Source organism: Mytilus trossulus, chromosome 2 (assembly GCF_036588685.1).
Source record: "Mytilus trossulus isolate FHL-02 chromosome 2, PNRI_Mtr1.1.1.hap1, whole genome shotgun sequence".
NCBI classification, from domain to species: Eukaryota; Metazoa; Mollusca; class Bivalvia; order Mytilida; family Mytilidae; genus Mytilus; species Mytilus trossulus.
In genome coordinates this window covers 15,964,704-15,984,528 of record NC_086374.1, presented here as the reverse complement: position 1 = coordinate 15,984,528, position 19,825 = coordinate 15,964,704, and the positions used below count along the sequence as shown (strand labels likewise).

The window sequence follows — 19,825 nt, the reverse complement described above, 5'->3', positions numbered from 1 at the left end:
TTTTTCATATAACACTAAATACAGATAGCACCTTCATTAGATTTTTTGATTATGCACAGAATCAAAATATAAGTTTTTTTAAGTTTTAAATTTCTTTAGTTGTGGCTCTTCATCCCAATCATCATCATCCATCAACAGTTCAAGGTCATCTTCAAAATCATCCTTTGAACTCTGACCTTCAATATTAGCACATAGTCCACTCGTTTTTTGTGTATAAGTATGTTTTAATGAACTGTTTGTTGGCACATTTTTAGAAGATTCCTTTTTCTTACTGGAAAAATAATTAAGTAATGATCCATCTTTTTTGGAATGTGTATCATCAACCTCTGAAATAAATAAAAAAAAGTTCAACAGAATTGTAAAACTAAAATTCATTTGAAATGGGTTAATTGAAATGAGAACTGTAAATTCAGAAATAAAATCATGTAGCTATTATTGCTAATTCCTGATTACTGGTATAACCTTATCAATGTGATTAGCAAAAGATTTGTAAAAGAAAATAACTACTGAAAAGGTATCATGAATGTACTTCAAAATTAAATTCCTATTCTGGTAGGCAATGATTGAAATAAAAAGAAATGGAAAATTACAAATCAAAACTTTAAAAAGGCAAATTATATACCCTATTTAAAAAATCGTACTTTTTCTCATCAACTAAGTCTAGATAGCAGCTTTGTTTTTGTTTTGAATTGGGAAGTCCAATCAATTTTTTTTTTCGGAGTAAAAATGAACAATGAAAGATGAGGGATGCCTTTAGCCACATTTTATCTGACGTAAGCTGTGTTTTCATAAGTTGTGGCTATCCCTACATATTTTTGTCCATTTGAAACTTGAGGTTGATGTCAGATGTTCATCCCTGAAGCTATTACTAACTCGTCCAAACTTGGGGAAAATTAGAGCTTGCAATATTGTGCCTTGAAGACAGTATCATGACCTGTAAAAGTCTATTTTTGGTGATTTAATTTTTACTTTGTCCGCATTTGATGAATCAAAACTAGATAAACCCACCATTGTCATCATGCCCTTCTATTTGGTCATCATGTCCTTCTATCTGGTCAACATTGTCAGCAATAAAACTGTCATCCTCTTCTATAAAGGATTCCTCAAAGTACTGCATCAAATCTGTTTGCCTACTATCCTGTAGAAAAATAGACTTAAAATCAAAGCTCATTACAAAAATAAATCTCCATCGAGACAATACTTATACTGTTACTGTAGCCTGCATGCATTTAAATAGAAATAACACACTTTATCATGTCATTTGTGAAAAGCTGGACCAAAATGATCAAAATCATAATCCTGGTAATGTTTTCAACCCTAGTATATGTGCTCATGACATGTGTAACTACTTCCTGGTGCCGGATTTTCTTGCTGCGTTGAAGAGCCTTTGGTGGCCTTCCACTGTTGTCTGCTCTTTGATCGGGTTGTTGTCTGTTTGACGTATTCCCCATTTTCATTCTCAATTTTATGAAACATAACAAAAATATAATAACTATTACATAAAAAAAAACATTGAAGAGTAAAATTAAAAACTTCAACAAGGAAAGCAAAACTGATACTTAAATTGTAGATACCTTTAGTACTAATGTTGTTGTATCTGCAGATGAAAAGTCATCTTTACTGAGGCCAGCCTTATTCAAAACATCTAATTTCTTTTGTACCAAGGGCCTATAAATAAGAAAATATAATAAAATTTCAATTATTATTTTCAGAATAATTACCATTGATAAACACATTAAAGAGGAGGGTCCTGATCCCAAAATCTAGGGGGCTTGAAAAAATGAAATCCTGAGGTCCTGATTTTAAAGAAATTTAAATCCTGACATCATGAAATTCGAAACAAGAATTCCTTGATCTCGAAATGATCAATCCTAAAATCCTGAGCTTAAAAACACTCTATCCCTACGCCCCGAAAATGGCCTGCCCTCCCTCATTCAATATAATTTCCTAATTATTTTTAAACAGAAATACTTCAGTCACTCATCCTTTGTTTGGATACTGCAAAGTCTTAAAACTATTATACATTTATTATGAACTTTGTTACAACTGTTGTTCTTTAAGACCTTCAACATTAATATAAAACCCATACTACATAGCAAGCTTTAAATAGCCCCAAAATACCCACAGTAAAACAATTCAAATGAGAAAATTAATGAACTAAGGCCACACCAATTTGATTCCTTGTTCAACGGACCCGCCCGCACCTTTTTTTTCAAAACAGATTTTCTTTATTTTTTTTATAAATCCTGCTTCCCGCATCTGGAAATGTAATCATGTCCTTTTCCCCCACCGTTTTTTTTGTAAATATTATAAAAAGATATCAACATTTGTTTTTAAAATCACAGTCTAACCTGTATATAACGATTTTAATCATAAAAGCACCGCACCACACTATAAATATCTGAGAGAATATTTGTTTCAGCATGAAACCTAGTTATTCAAAGTGGGAGTGCTCCAATATAAATTTATAACAGCAGAAATACCTGAAAAGGACAAAAAATTGGTTTCTTTCCCCCTTACTTATATTCCCTATCAAAAAATGTTCATTGTTAGAATGAAGTACAAAGAAATTCTGAAGGATTTTCCTTCAACTGCAATTATATTGTATGCTGGCGAAACAAAACTATCCATAGCTGCTGCATGTTAATACACCTGTCCTGATTGATTCAGGGGCCTGTCGTTCAGCAGTTATTGTTTGTTGATGTTGTTCATTGTTTTTTTCCTGTTTGGGTATATAAATTAGATCGTTGGTTTTCCTGTTCGAATTGTGTACAATAATAATTTTGGGGTCCTTTATAGCTTGCTGTTTGGTCTGTATCAAAGCCCTGTGTAAAAGGCCGTACTTTGACCTGTGTTTGTTATCATCAGGTCGAGAACAACCCTCCCTCAAGGGGTCAATTTACTAATGTAGAAAAGAAATTAGAAATACCAAGGATTTGTATATAGTTCTTCTATACAAAACCTTTGAAAACTTAGAATTTTGTACTCAAAAAGAGGAGAGTTACATCATATTTTAAACAACTTTTCACAAACAAATGGAAGTTTTTAACGACCTTGAAAAAAACCAACTTTTCTAAAAGAGAGATCCACTTATTTTGATTAAAGTAAATGTGATAACATGGTTTTAAAAAGTCCAGGAATATCACAAAATTCTTGGACATGTTTTGACCATTATATTTCCAGAAAGATATATAGTTCTTTGAGAAAATATGAGCCCTTTTGTAAAAACAAATATATTATAACTTATATTGATACCTCATAAACCATGTAAAAGGTATATTTATAACATTAAGGGGTTGCCCCCAAACTGATTGTGACTTGGATGGAGTCACACATACATGGACCAGATTTAATTATTTCTTGGTGAACAGGTAAAAAATACTTCAGAAATTAAAGAAATGTCAAAGTTCAAGTGATAAATCAATTTTTAATATTGTCAAAACCTACTATTTTATGTTTACCAAAAAAAATTATATTCGCTCGCCTTTACTATTCAAGCTTTGCCTCAAAAATTTGCAAATTAAATATTTTTTTATTAAAATTTTCAAATCGTTCGCTCTCACCAAATTTTGGAGTCCAAAAATCCATAGAACAAGAAATTAAATTGGTGTGGCCTTATGCATGTACACTTATAAATAACATACATTCTTCAGACAATGAAATTTATAAAGCACAAAATATTGACTATCTCTTCTGTGACACTCAATAAAAATATCTTCATTTTACTTGACCTACCATATTTGGTCATCAGCAGTGTTTTGAGCCACTAGGTAATGTACACTGACCATGTCCTGTTGTCCCATTCTATGTGCTCTATCTTCAGCTTGTACAAGTATCTATAAATAAATAGTCATTCTAGTATTTTTATAAAAACAATTACCGTGGATATTTATTTTCATGGATACAGGAAAAATTATTTTTGTGGATAATTGATTCATAGTATATCAAAAGTCTATAGAAAATGTATACTTCGTTGAACATTACACTTCATGGTTTACTTTTAACTGTGAACTCCACAAAAGTTGGTATCCTAAAAATAGTTATGATTCCCCAGTACTCAGTATTTTTCTTGTGTCTTTCTATGCAAGATGATTATGATATTCCATTTAAAAAATGAGAGTAAAATTGAGCAGAATTTTATTTTGTACGTTACTACACAAGTTCACATAATCTGGTAAATTCATTCTAATTTCTGATAAGCTCACTATGTTTTAAAGGCCTTTCAGTCAAAAATTAAAATCATTAAATCCTGTTATGCAGTCACAATTAACTAGTCTAATGAATGTTGCAAGTCCAAATCCAAATCAGACATGGGGTCAATTACATTTGAAAGTAATTAATTACATTCAATTACAATTACAAAATCTTCAATTAAATTACACATTACATTTGACTTTTTTTACCAATGTAATTAATTACATTCCAATTACTTGGCAAATGTAATTAATTACTTCAATTACATTTGAAAGGAAAATTAAGATAAAACATTGAAAACATGCATTTATTCTATGATATGTACATAAGTATTATACATTGCTCTATAGTTATAACAATTAGACAGTGTTCAACTCCAAATCACATAAAACACTTATATACTTTTGATACCTGTCAAAAGTTTAATTTTTAATGATAACAAGTTTACAAATGACATTCAAAGCTAGAAACATATCTTGTCTAATTTATCAGTTAACATCTTAAATCAAACAAGACTTTGATAACAATTTATACAAACCCCTGGATTCCAGAAAAGTTCCCCAAACACCACCAATGTAGCTGCTGATAGATTAATGCCTGCATTAGCAGCTGTGATAGATAATATAGCCAGTTTATAATCTGGATTCTCCTGGAACTTCTTACAGAATATATTTCTATTTTCTGGTGATGTTTTGCCATCTATTCTGATATAGTATTTTCCAAGCTATAAAAAAACCAACAGCATTAATCAATTTTTACTAATTTTCATATTTTGAATTCCAATTTGTTTTTAATGCAAAAGAAAAACTGTTAAATTAGTTCATTCTTCAAAAAACTCCCATCAACTATAGTCTGCAAGGATTTATTTGCCAAAACATTGAATTAGATAATGTGTTGTTATTGATATTAATCATTTACGAGCAAATCTATAGCACGATATTTCTATGATAGTTTATTTTTCTATACAATTTTGTTAATAGGTATGACTTATCCTATTTTTCTTAGATAAGTTAACCTACTTTAGATTGTGCTAATTCTTCTACGGAATCCAGAAATTCTTGGTGATGGGCAAACATTAAAAATTTTCTGTCTGTTTCAAATAAATCTGTCAAATAATCTCTGGAAAAAAAATTAGAGAAATATTTTATCATATTGATGTCAATCCTAATATATACAAAGTCTTGTCAAATAAATATAATTTAACATAAGTTCTTTCTACTAACAATACACACTATAAAACTCTTTGTTTGTTATGCTTATAATGAATATCAATTGGCAACTAGTATTCTAAATAAAGCAAAGGAAAGCAGGGTTTCCCCTTGCTCCATTATTTTTTTCGCCACCTCTTTTGCCAAAACAATTTATTTTTTCACCAAGTAACATCAATATATTTTTCGTTTGAAATTCTTTTGACCCCCCCCCCCCAAAAAAAAAGAAGATAAGTTTGCCCCATTGTTCTCTATGATAATTCTCTTAAACTTATCTTTTAGTCTATATTGTAATGAATAAATACTTTTAACATTTACTTTTAATATAAAACTTTACTTTTTTCAAATTTAAGGGAAGAAAATTCATTATATTTGAAACAACTTCCCTAAAAGAGGGGTTCACTTACATGTACTTTTAGTAATAAAAAGATATGTCCAGGAACATAACAAAATTATTGGACATGTTTTGACAAAATAATACCAGATAGATGTATAGTTCTTTGGTAAAAATTTCTTTAAATAATATAAACATGTGCTCTTTTGTACTTAGAAGTGGTTTTATGACAACAAAATATTTTATTACTTGATATTGATCCCTCATTAAAGGGGTAGTCATTTACATTGAATGGTTACCCGTCATGAAAGGGATAGTCATTTACATTTAAGGGTTACCCCTCATTAAAGGGATAGTCATTTACATTGAAGCCTTACCCCTCATTTGAGTGGTTGTTCCCAAATAAATTTCTTCATAACAACAGTTTTCTTTACTGGACCATTGTAAATGAAAAGTTGAGAAGTAAAACTATGCTTGAAACTCGTGCGACGTCAAGTCTGAGATTTTTGTTATTACAGGTTTCCTTTTTGGTCAATCGTTAATAAAAGAAGGAGAGGAGACATCAAAAATTTGCTTCAAACATGTGGCATAGTCTGCCATAAGGACATAAATGTATGAGAAATCATGAATCCCTTTAACTTTGAACTATTGAAAGTCTAATATAAACACTTTACAGGACACGGGCAGAAAGTAAATTTTCTATTCTCTTTCTGCAACTGTACCTTTTAATTTGCTAGGGTTTTTTGTACAACAAAAGTCCATAAAAAAAATATTGGACAACAACTTCAGTTTTAGTCATTTGTTAATTTGAAATCTTTAACAATTCTTACTAAACAGCTTGTATTTTGGCTGTTCCTGAATGGTGGAAATATTCTTACAGAGAAAATCTTTCACAATTCTTACTTTACAGCTTGCATTTTGGCCGTTCCTGTATGGTGGAAAAATTCCAACAGATAAAATCTATTACAATTCTTACTTTACAGCTTGTATTTTGGCTGTTCCTGTATGGTGGAAATATTCCAAAAGATAAAATCTATTACAATTCTTACTTAACAGCTTGTATTTTGGCTGTTCCTGTATGGTGGAAATATTCTAACAGAGAAAATCTATTACAATTTTTACTTAACAGCTTGTATTTGGCCGTTCCTGAATGGTGGAAAAATTCCAACAGATAAAATCTATTACAATTCTTACTTTACAGCTTGTATTTTGGCTGTTCCTGTATGGTGGAAATATTCCAAAAGATAAAATCTATTACAATTCTAACTTAACAGCTTGCATTTTGGCTGTTCCTGTATGGTGGAAATATTCTAACAGAGAAAATCTATTACAATTTTTACTTAACAGCTTGTATTTGGCCGTTCCTGTATGGTGGAAATATTCCAACAGATAAAATCTATTACAATTCTTACTTTACAGCTTGTATTTTGGCCGTTCCTGTATGGTGGAAATATTCTAACAGAGCACCTCTTCTTTCCATACCCTGAAATATGGCATAATCCAAAATGTTAAGTTAATGACTCTCAGTCAACTTTGACACCATATCATATCATGTTATTTTGATTTAATTATCAGTTTTAATCTTCAGTATGAATAATATACATTGTGCATGAATATATTGTCTTTTTTGGGGTTTAGCCTTCCAAATATTTTTAAGTGGATCCTGTATTGATCTCTATTGTTTCTATACCAAAAGGCATACAGTGCCAACAAACGCAACGGTGGAAGGGGGTAAGAAGTTGGTTACAACACAATGTGTGCCTGTAAACAGTTTCCATTTACAATATACATATTTTCTCACCTTCAAACTTTTTAGGTCCATCACTTTTGAAGCCTTTTTTAAATCTTTAGTACTTTTAACTGCACCAGGATCTAAAAGTACCATTTGTCGTACTTTGGCTGGTAATTCTTTAAGTACATCCTTCTTTAATCTCCTAAAAGTAATAACAGTTATCATGTTGAAGGCCGTATTGACCTGTAATGGTTTACTTTTATAAATTGTTATTTGGATGGAGAGTTCTCTCATTGGCACTCACACAACATCGTCCTATAACAATAGAATCAGATTTGCCATTATAAGCAATAACAGATTGCACCATGGTCAGACAATTGCCATGTTCATGGCAGCCTTTTTGACAGTTCCATGGTCAAATAACGCATTGACTGATGCCAGTTTTAAATATTTAAATTATTTATTATTAAGTTTGGACCGTTTAAAAAACTAGAATGTGCCACACAGATGCCCCATCAGCACTAACATTTTCTGTGTTCGGTGAACCGTGGAAATGGGGTTATAACTCTAATTTGGCATTAAAATTAGAAAGATCATATCATAGGGAACATGTGTTATTAGTTTCAAGTTGATTGGTCTTCAACTTCATCAAAAACTACCTCAACAAAAAACTTTAACCTGAAGAGGGACAGAAGGATGGACAAATGAACGAACAGATTGACGCCCATACCAGAAAACATAATTCCCATAAATGGGAAATAAAATCCATTTTTGCTGTTTCCATTGCAACAGTAGACATTTGTGTAAGTTGTGTCAGTGCTATCTTGAGTGAAACTTGTTTTTGTACAGATAATTCACGAATTAAGTGAAAAGGGGGCTTTTCCACACTTATCTGTTCCCCTTTCAGTAAATATCAATGCATCAAACTCCTTATATTATAAAGGCAACAGTAATTTACTGATGTTGAAATAAATCAAATAAGAAGAAAAAGAGAAAGGTAAGAACTGATGGTATTTCATGACCTCTTAAAGGAATAAGACAGTGTGCAACAATTGTAACATTTTTGTTGTACACATGTATCAAGTAAACTCATGAAAAAGTAACCATTGTGTCAAACAGCAACATAACCAATTGTTCTGACTTGCCTTATGACAGATTTTAATAATTCTTTGGATCCCCCAAAAGTTTTCCAAAAAAAAGGAGACTCATTATTTTGTAATTAAGATAACAGAAGAATAATTATCATTTCAAGTTGTCAACTAATGTTTTATCTTTTTCATGTTCCCTTTTTTTACAAAACATATAAAAAGTATGCTGATTATTATTTTCCACTAAAGGTTGTGTAAATATCTTCCAAAACATACCTGATCATGATTTTTTCTTCCAATAGTATCTGGAGTTCTGCCATATTTGAGGATCCAGAAAAATCCCAGCCCCATGGTTGCTGAAAACAACAAACACTTCTATAACTTTCATTTCTAACATTGAATAAAAAAGAGTTATCTTTTATCTTATTTCTTTTAACATTTCTATTTCAACTTTCATAAGGCATATATACTTTGCAGAAATCATTTATGAACTACATGTATACTGTTGTTGGAAGTTTTGTAATTTGTATATAATGTGTATAACAATTGAAATTTAAGTTTCAGGTCAACAAGTAATTTAACATGTTTATTTGAGTTAGTGAAAGGTTATTATTAAACATGTTGAAGTTTAAAAGTTTCACATTGTGCCGAGCAGCTGATATTTTACGATATTTATACGAAGACAACCCGGTTATCTGCTTATTGTTCTATTACTGGTCTTTTCCCTCTTCCTTAGACAGTTTTACGCTTGAAGAAAGCAGGCTTGATAATGTTTCTCTTGCATAGTGACATCGCTGATAACTTCTCCTCTCACATTAAGATGTTGCTGATAATGCCTGGTCTCGTTTTGAAGCCTTGATACAAGAATTACAGAGCCACACAGCAAGGTAAGGGAAGGACCATAAATATCAATATCTAAATGCACAATTTAACATTAAAGTTCTTAAGATTCAGATTTTTATTAAATTATTTATAGAAGTTTCTACCTACATGTTTACCATCACAGTATCGAATACCAAAATCTTGGAACTTAAACATGAATGGAGAAATAGCTGATATCTGTGTATATAACTCTGATGGTCGGGACAGTGCTGGAGTACCACTTAGTAATATCACTCGGTGAGCATTCTGAAATGATAAGGATTATTACAAACTCATTGCTTGATAATTAGTCACTTCTGTTACTTTTGCTACTAGAAATAGAAAATCAAAGATGAATTGACTAAAAGAATAAACTGGTACCTAATGTTGTTAATTATCTCCGTAGATGTAAGGAGTAAAGGTAAAACAAGTTATTGTTTGTTCCAGCTAACACTCTGTAGCTTGACTGTTCTACCTTTTGTGTAAGAAAAAACTTTCATGCAGTGTTTCCCATCAATCAAAAGCCAGCAATCTCATGATAAAAAAAAAGCCCAAAATGTACTGCAATAGACCACTTTCGAGTTCATCCGTCACCGGCAAAAACTCGTCAATTATGCACGCCTTTATGACGTCATTTACCAGATAGAGGGGCTCGCCTGTATCCCTGCACTATTTACGTTCAACAAGCGTCTTAGTGAACGTCTTTGTGCAGGATAAACTAGAAATAATGGTTGCTCTGTAGGTACTAACTGACAATTCCCTAATGACAGCAGTGTGGATTGTCAATTTTGAGAATTCAATTTGCCGAATAATTCGTACAATATAGAATTATAGTTTTCTAACCACTCGCTCAACATTGGAAGGGAAGTGACGACGCCCCTAAACACACAAATGATGGTGATAAAGGCGCATATAATTGACGAGTTTTTTCCGGTGACGAATGAACTCGAAAGTGGTCTATTTTCACATATGCATAAAACCTTTAACATTTCCCATCAATTCATGAAGAATCTGATCTTAAAATGATTAAGGGTGATAATGATTCTTTGTATGTGTGTGCAGTTATCAACTTAACAAAAAAAGTGGAAGATCTTATTGTAAAATAATTGTGAATAGGAAGTATGTTAGAGATTCACAATCTATTTTTTACAAATATTTGAAGGCTTCCATTGATACATTAGTTTGGACAACGGTAAAAGTGTCCCTAACCAAAGGAGTAGGGGCAATAAGGCCCTTATTTGGCCCAAAAAATACTGCAAATTTAAAAGTTATCAGACATATTCTTAAATTACTGAAAACTTTACCAAGGTATAAGGTACTAAGAAAAACAATACAAATTTGACATCGAACTAGTTACCATGGCAATAAATCATGCCTTAATTTGCATATTTTGTAAAATTTCCTAATTTTCCTTGTTTTTTCATCAAATTTTAAGTAAATTTTAGATTGAAAAAGTATGTGCGCACCCAAGAAACAACTTTATATTTGGTGAGATTATGCCAATAGTTGTTATAAAGCTACTGTTAAATTATTTTGTTGTTTCTCGGCTGCGCAGGATGTTTCGACAATGGAAATAGAGATAAAAAACTGCATAAATTCTGTATTTTCTTTGATTTTGTGTAAATAGTTAACATAATGACGTAATTGTGACGTCATCAGAAAAAAATCCTTATGTTTTTCATTTATATTTCTTGACCCTATGCATTTCTAAACATTATGTGCCAATTTGAAATAGTTATCAAACATTTTATTTTCTTGGGCCAACACTAGGCCTTAATGCCCCTACTCCTTTGTACTGAATCTGATTTTGTTGTAATTAGGATTATGTAAAAGTTTCATAACAATTGGTTGAGGCAAGTGCAAGTTAGAAAACAGAAACGAAAAATTCAGCAATTTTTTACCATTTGTAGAGGGGCATAACTCTAGAACAGTTATTATTAAATTAAAATTAGTATAATCCTCTTGTCCAATTTAAATTGTTCTTTCAATTGAAATTAAATAAAAATGTACCTGTAAAATAGGTAATGCTGCTTTACATCTTGCTGTTTTGTAATTTTTGAGTAAATGACATTCATCCTGAAAATATATAAATTAGGTTACAGTTATACCAATTAGTTTAATAAATCATTTTATTTTTCATTCACTTGAATTTAGACAAAGGCATGCTATTTCCAATGGTTATAACTTCAACCCTGTATAATCGTGAGATTAGGTTAGTTTAACAGGAACTACTAGTGATAAATCAATAGTATTTGGTATATATGCATTTGTATTTGGATTGCCACATTTCGTTTCCATGGTGACTATTTGGCCATGTCACCTTATACATGGTCTATTGGCTTTGTAACTTTGGATAGTTGACTTGTTCAATTTTGTGATTAGTTCAGTTCAATATGAACCACTTATGTTGGTCAATTATATATTTTGTACACAGTTGTTAAAGCATTTACACATCTCAAATAATAAGACCTAACCCGCTACTTATGATTTACTCTTATTTTTACGAAACCTTTAATGTCACAATTTTTCACTATAACAAAATCATCTTAAAAAGTAATGAATTATCAGCTCCATACTAATAAACAAAACTTACCACAATAACAATTTTAAAATGTTTATCTTGTAAATGTTTAGCTTTTCTGGCTACAAGGTCATAGGTCACAATGTTGACCCGATTAGATGATGTGTCCTTTCCTGTTGTTGCTACAGAAATATCTTGTGGGTCTATACTTGGTACCCATCTTCTAATTTGCTAAAACAAAGAATAAGTATATCATCCTGTATGCTTTTATTAACCATTAAAGGATAAACAATTTGTTTTACTCCGTGACGTATCAACTAAAACAGTTCTTGATTATTGAAACCAACATTTTTTTTCTGTCAATAAGTTGAAAGTAGCTGACAGTTTGATCTTACAATAGGGTGTGAGCAGTTAACTTTATCACGGAAAATTTCCAAGCTACAATAAAAGCCTTCAATTTATTGGTTATTTCTGAGTATTAACTCATACTTTTGTCTCATGTACATTCATACTCTCTCCTTTCTTTTTGAATTGTTTTAAGAGATAACTAACCTGTGCCCAGTCAAATCTAACAGAAGATGGTACTATAATTAGTAATGGCCACTCCTCCCTGTAGTAACATGCCAAACAAATAGCCTGTATTGTCTTCCCTAGTCCCATGTCGTCTGCTATCAACACCCTTCCATTCTTTGATACACTAAAACTAAAAGCACAAGACAGTATCAAAATATAACTGCATTTAAAGCTTCTTCTACCTTCAGTATAATCTTGTAATAAAAATTAATCATAAATCTTGCTTTATGTATTAACTTTTCAATGTGAAATAATATTCTTTAATTGGAAAAGAAATGTCCATCAATCCATACTTTAAGTCTTTTAAAACTTATTGGTAAGTCTGAAAATTTGTAAATGTTTTAGTAACTGATAGTTTTTTTTGGCTGTAGGGTCTTATAGTATGCTGATGACAGGTAGGTGGGCTAGGGAATGTTGAAACCTTATTCGCTCCTCCAACAGTTTTGAAGTCAGATCCCTGAAACTTCAAAGAATATTGCACATACATGTATGTTGAAGTTACATACTTACTTACTTTTCCTCCTCATCATCAGTGGGACATACAAATGTAAGGTTACAAACTATTGAAGTTGTGCATCTACTATTAAGGAATTGTTTGGGGAATTTTTACATTTCATATATTAAATATTCAATTTTCTGTATACATGATAAAGAGATTTCTCTGTTTTTAAGAAAATTCTTAGCAACCCAGCCATTTGAGTTTTTGACTTAATTTTTGTCTTTGTTGTATTACTGTTTTTCTGTCTCATTTGTGTACACACATATCTCACATCATTCATAATACAGTAAATACACTTGAACAATTATAAAGCCATAGAGTTCATCTGTCTAAAGTAAACAGGTAAATGAAACATAATCATACTTGACTCCTTCCCTTTGAAAGGACAATAATGAGTTGACCAGTGATACATCTACTTCAGACAGGTCAGCATTAGGGATGTCTTTAGTGGTGTAATTTCCTTTTAACTGTGAACTAAACACCTGTAGAATGGCTTTTGGTAGAGGCTCTATTGTCACATTTGGTCTGAACACTGTCACTTCCTTCACTGAAAAATATAAACAATAGTTCTTATAAAAACATTATTTTTTTAGTGAGATTCTCATTATATAAGAAACAAATTATCCATTAGAAGATTATATTCTACTATAATTGATATTCTTCATTTTGATAGTTACTGAACTGTACAAAAGAATGGCATTCAATATACATGACATATATGTAATCAGAAAATAACTTACTGAATGCTTCATACTCTTCAAGTTTAAATGTCCACTTTTTTGTAACAGCATCTAAAAAATACAGTAAATATTATAAGCAAATTTGCACATTTTTGTATCAAGATAATTTTGAAATTACACAGCTGATTTCGAACAACATTAAAATGAATAGGTCCCACTTTCAATGAAGACTTACAAATGAAAACTTTCAACAAATAATCCATGGTTATGGTTTATCAAATCTATTCCATTAACATTGAAATAGAGGATACTCAGCTCATATCTTAAAATGTCACATTTAGTGATTGACATTAAGTTTGTTTTTATACTAAACTTTATAACAAAAGACAATATTTCAAGTTTCCTGTTTGCAAACTTTCAATTTAGCCCCAGCAGGCATATAGTATGTTTGAGTAAAGGTTATCTATTAGAAAGCTTATTAAAATCATAATGTCAGTAGTATCCCACATCATATGTATTAAATTCACTAATCACTTTTTAATTAGAACATGTTAAACATTATTATGGTGACAATCTACTTTTGATATTTAGTTTTTACTCTTTAAAATACTTTTGCTACATGAGGGTGGTAAAGGGTTATTTTCGTGCAACGTTTTCCGCCTTTTTAATTCACATGTTTCCGTGTTTTGAAGTTTTATTTCTTGTTTTCTCGTGTCTGGCTCGACGTGCGTGCCTCATGTTCTCCTTTATCTATTTTCTGTGTTTTGAGTTGGTACTCTTAATTTCTTGTGCTTGTCCTGCATTGGATTAAAATTAAGGCCAGGACTTAATTCAAAGCCTGGTCAGTCCACAGATTGTTTTAAATTATGTGTTCCCATGCAGAATATTAAAAATTGCTTTAAAATTAATTTTTATGAATAATATTTTTCTTTCAAATCAGTTGCAACTAGCAGATGCTAAAACGTGACTGCAGGGTCATCATGTCCATCATAATAATGACTAGTTAATCTCCAAGAATGGCTGATTAATAAATCATTTTACTTTTTCCATTAATATTTACAATTTTATTTCTCGTGCTTCGTTTTTTCTGGGTTTTTTTCTCTGTGCAACGTTTTTGCCATTTTTATTTCATGTGTTTCCGTGTTCAGGGCCCCACTTTAACACTCTCCTAGATGGTTTCCCATTGTTTAAAAATCATAAATTGATCCTTACCGTACATTTTGGTCTTCATTTTTTTAAACAGCTCAATCAATGGCTGACTGTAACCAACTTTGACTTCAAATCTCTCTCTAGATATTAATATACATTGTCCTTTGATTGGCTTTATAGCACCTGCACCAAATATATTCCTCTGTTTATCTCCAGTCTTTTCTTGCGATGGAAGAGTTCCTGTAAAGTTCTGTGTTGGTTTTGAGTCTGTACTGTGTGAGTCTGTTGAAGTAAGGGGTTTGTACAGACCAGAACTTGAAGCACTGTTCCCTGCAGAAGTGTTACTGAATGGCTTACTTGAAGCCTTATTCCCTGTAGAAGTGTTACAGAATGGTTTGTTTGAACTGTTACTTGAACTAGCATTACTTGAAGTCCCACCACTAGTACCAGTATATGGTCTATATGTTCCTGTAGAACTGTTTTGACTTGATGAACTAACTACATTTTGATTAGAGAGAGTATTAGCACTATGTTTATTAATTTGATTGCTAAGGCTATTTTTATTATAGGAAGAAGAGTAAGAGGTCTGCCTTGGTACATTATTTCCTTTAAACAAATTACCAGAATGTTGTACTTCTGTTGTAGACACTGGTTTAGAAGTACTTGTAACAGATGTTTTGTTTGTTGATGATGGAAAATTTACTGTTTTTTGTATATTTCCAGATGTCCTGTTATTATTGACCCCATACTCAGATTTGTTTGGCGATGTTTTCTGAGCTCGTTTTGCCAAAGCTTTCTGTCTATTTTCTTCTATCTTCCTTTTCTGTTCAGCAGTAAGCCCTCCACTTCCCGACATTTTCAATACATTGTAATATAACAACTATATATAAAACAAACAAAAATATTCATTGATATCATAACTGGTAATACCGTATCAGTCACTAATACTGTTAAATATATCAAAACAAAATTTCACCAAAATTTTGACAGTGAAGTTGAACTAAGGTCAAGCAAAATTTAATAAAATATTTGAACAATGTTGAAATGAAAGAGAAGACTTTCTTTTGTTTTACAATTCAGCACTAGTGCTTCTTTTGATACACTTTTTAGCCTAAACATTTATGAGTGCTTTTTGAATATAACTTTCTTCTGGTGTTCTCTCAGGTACAGTGTAGAAATATGATCATTTTGCTTTGGAATGTTATGGAATAATTGATTTTTTCCTGTGTCAGAGCACTGAAGTGCCATTTTTAAATATGTGACCCTCTATTTTCCAATCCTAGCTGAAACACTATAATATCAAATAGTTATTCTATTTGAAATTGATTCCAAGAGCTAATTTCAATCTGGAAGTGGATTTAAAATTCAAGTTTTTTTACTGAAGTAATAATGAATTTATGTTAAATGAAGATGCTTGTTTGTATTTTCTATGATGAATGACTGATCACAGAGTGAAATTGCATAGGTATGAGATGTCTCAATGTAGGTACAACAAGAATTTACCTACACTCATTTTGGGTCTGAATTTGGGCCCAAATCCAAAAGAAAAATATTCTCTTTTTTTCCAAATAACAACTCCAAAACTCCCAATCATAAATAGACGTCATTGCAAGATTTTTCTGGTGTCATATCATGATATTTTGTTTACAAATCTCTTAAATGTTGTTTGCAATTCATGCAGTTATTCCTCTCAGAATGCAGAATTTTAAACCTTTTTTTTTTTAATTTCTTGGGGGCACGTCCACAAACACCCTAGCAAGTTGCTGATGCTGCCTACCCTCCGTACAAAGGGACTCATATATTTTCCCCAAAGCCAACATTCACAAACATTTATTAACAATTGCATGGGCCCTTTACCAAAGCACTAGGAAAGCACTGTACAAATTCATCATGAATGTATATACATGTAACACTAATAACCTGCGCTGACTTTATTTAAAGGAATTTTTCATGTGTTTGATTGTTGAGACGACAAATGTCATTGTTGATTTTTAAAAAATTATAGACTTTGTCCCCATTGGTATCCGGTTGTTCCGGCCCCAAGTCAATCCGGCCAAAAGTCGATCTTGCCCAAGTCGATCCGACCCACGTCGATCCGGCCCCAAGTCAATCTGGCCCCCATTATAAAATATAAATAAACTATATTCACTATATGGAGGAATTTTTGACAAATCTGAACAGAACTTGCAAAAAGTGTCGATGATGGATGACAACAGGCAAGTGAAGTATTGGAGTACTAGTTACAGAACTATTTTAAATCGATACGAAACTGAGTGTAAATTAATTGTGTCTGTTTGTATAACATATATATAGCTCCAATATATTTTAAAATGTGAAGATATTTTCCATGCTGACTTTGAATGTCATGGCAATTTTTATTTTATTTACTCCTCACACAGAGTAGCTAAATAAATATTAACAGTCCAATAGAACCGTTAAAATTTAACTCCTCATACAATGTCTTGTTTAACCAAATCATTAGTCTATAATTGGTTTGTTTATTCAACAATTGTCTGAAGATTGTGCCACTTGTAATCACTTAATTCAATCAAATACTGATTAATTAAAGTTACTTAAGCATGCAACAAGGTCTTTATAGTTAAATTGATCTTTTGTTTGGCGTATATAATTATAAGTAATTGTATTTTTTTCAGGTAAAACCAGAGGCTTCTATAACACTTGGTTTATTTTTGTAATATCGAATATAGTCAATATATTTTTTTCTTAAAGTTGACAATATTTTGAAAAGTTGTGTGTAGACAGAGACTGCTATAACACATATGTTATTATGTCTCAGATATTTTAAGAACTAAAAAGAAAAACAAAGTTGTATGTATCAGCATAGGAATCAGCTTGTTCCGTTGTGTAACTATTTGTTATTACACAAGATGAAAGATTTGTTAGGATCACAGTCAATTGAAAGAAAATACTAATTGCTGCTGATTAATGTTGATGTCTGAATTCTTTTATATACGTTTTAATATAATTTTACCCAATAATCTTGAAAACTTGTAATAAAAACATTATCAACCTAGTTGTTTTATACTCATCTATTAAAAGAAAATATTTTTCAAAAGCCTTTTTTTATTTTTTTTACCGTACACCTTTTACATTATAATTAAAACAAGGATTTGTATAGTTAGTCTAACTAAACAAATCCTTGATTAAAATCATAAACATTTATGAATAACAATCAATATCTATTTTTTTTAATTCCTTATGAATATATTTTTTATTGGGGCCAGATCGACTTTATATATGGGCTGGATCAACGTGGGGCTGTATCGACACGAAAGCGTCCCCATTCACAGGTAATTCCTGAGGGGGGATAGGAGGGTCCTGATCCCGAAATCCCGGGCTTAAAAACACGATTTCCCGAGGTCCCGAATTTAAATAAATTGAATCCCGGCGTCCCGAAATCACAAAAATGAATTCCAGGATCCCAAAAGGGTCAATCCCGAAATCCCGAGCTTAAAAACACCCGATCCCGGAGTCCCGATAAAGGTCCTATCCCCCCTCATTCCTGCCTCATATTAAAATTTTGGACCAGTGTTGTTCCCTTTGAAAGGAGCTGAGCTAAAGATTACAGCATTGGCAAGATTTGGTCAATTGCAGTTATATGTGTTTGAGAAAAGCAGTTACTAACCCAATAAAAAAATATCGAAGAAAAATCAAACCGAAACCAGTTGCTGCAATTCGGTATTGTCGTAATTATTCAGAATTTCATTTTTCATTCTATTTTCATTTCATTAATTTATTATTATTAATTTTACATTTTAACACAAGAATAAGCATTTTCAAAAACAAATTATTACTAAATATAAATATAAATAGTTAGTTATAGTTCAATATATTACGACACTTTGAGGGGAGATAATATATTTCCCGCTAATATTCAACTCAATTTCATCGACCCAAAAATAAAGTATATATGTCTCTGCCCAGCTTAAAGGGCATTGGCGGTGCATTTGAATGGGGACATATAGTTGGAACCCTCCTTTATCCTGGGATTGAAACCCCTTTTTAAAATGGCGCGATCCGCCCCTGGAGGTCTGTTTGATTCATAGTTTATACAGATGGTTTATATTATAGGTTAGGCAGCAACCATTTGATTTTCGGGGGGGGGGGGGGGGGGGCTATGTTTTTTTTTGGAAAAAAAAGTTTGTTTCCAATTTTTGGTGAAAAAAATAATTTGTTTTGGACCCTGAGAAAAAAAATGTGTTTGTTTCACCCTCAGCTGCCACTACCGTGATGTAATGCTGAAATTGAAAGAAAAAATTGTTTTCGGAAAATCAAATGGTTGCTGCCTTAGAAATAGATATGTTTCTGGTTGTATGTCTCTGGATGTATATATGACATATGACTTATGTAGTAAATATGATATGATATATATATATATAGACCTATGTCATATATAAATTATTTTTGTCGATCGAATTAGTCAATCAAATGATTAAAAGAAGTTTTATCGAGACTCTGGGAACGGGTGTTCTTAAGCTCGGAATTTCGGGATCCGGGAATTATTTTTTCGAATTTCGGCATGTCGGGATTTAGATTTAGATTTATTTAAACTCGGTACCTCGGGATTTCGTGTTTTTTAAGCCCGGGGCTTCGGGATTGGGACCCCTCCTACCCCCTTTAGCTAAAAGGTTTAATTGCAGGTCACATGAATATGGATTCAATAAGTTTAAATTATTCACTTGAAAGTGAATAATTATTTCATCTTTGATGTTTCTTAGCTTATTTTGACAAAATTGAACCGTGCTGGCTGCTAACAGCGAATTATTATTTGACCATTTCACTTTAATTAATAATTGAACCAGAGACATATATACACATATATGTCTCTGATTGAACCAAACCGGCACAAAAGTCATAATTTTAATTTTGTATAAATCTCGTCAGCTAGTGTCCTTTTAATCTGAGTCTACTTCGTGTTCTAGTAGTCTCAGCTTTAATACATTTTACCTCTATGTTTAAATGTAA

The 19,825-nt window shown here is 31.6% G+C and overlaps 1 protein-coding gene across 1 annotated transcript; it reads right to left on the bottom strand.

Moving 5' to 3' along the window:
• On the bottom strand, positions 1 to 18,536 carry LOC134706592 (SWI/SNF-related matrix-associated actin-dependent regulator of chromatin subfamily A-like protein 1). Its single transcript, XM_063565661.1, has 17 exons — positions 18,486 to 18,536; positions 14,903 to 15,719; positions 13,751 to 13,801; positions 13,374 to 13,557; positions 12,491 to 12,641; positions 12,011 to 12,169; positions 11,428 to 11,493; positions 9,547 to 9,684; positions 8,833 to 8,912; positions 7,538 to 7,670; positions 7,149 to 7,219; positions 5,214 to 5,313; positions 4,733 to 4,918; positions 3,736 to 3,836; positions 1,575 to 1,668; positions 1,009 to 1,138; positions 1 to 326 (listed from the first exon to the last, which is right to left on the bottom strand). The coding sequence occupies exons 2-17, from the start codon at positions 15,693 to 15,695 to the stop codon at positions 79 to 81; spliced, it is 2,685 nt and encodes an 894-aa protein (XP_063421731.1). The 5' UTR covers positions 15,696 to 15,719; positions 18,486 to 18,536; the 3' UTR covers positions 1 to 78.
• Between the last annotated feature and the right edge of the window lie 1,289 nt (positions 18,537 to 19,825).

What these genes read in the sequence shown, in the direction of transcription:
- LOC134706592 (XM_063565661.1), bottom strand. Translation starts at nt 15,695, where the DNA reads ATGTCGGGAAGTGGAGGGCTTACTGCTGAACAGAAAAGGAAGATAGAA. An exon ending in AATGAAGACCAAAATGTACG is followed by an intron (nt 13,802 to 14,902) that starts GTAAGGATCAAT and finishes TGTATTTTTTAG; the next exon opens with ATGCTGTTACAAAAAAGTGG. An exon ending in AACTTTTCTGGAATCCAGGG is followed by an intron (nt 3,837 to 4,732) that starts GTTTGTATAAAT and finishes ATTTATTTATAG; the next exon opens with ATACTTGTACAAGCTGAAGA.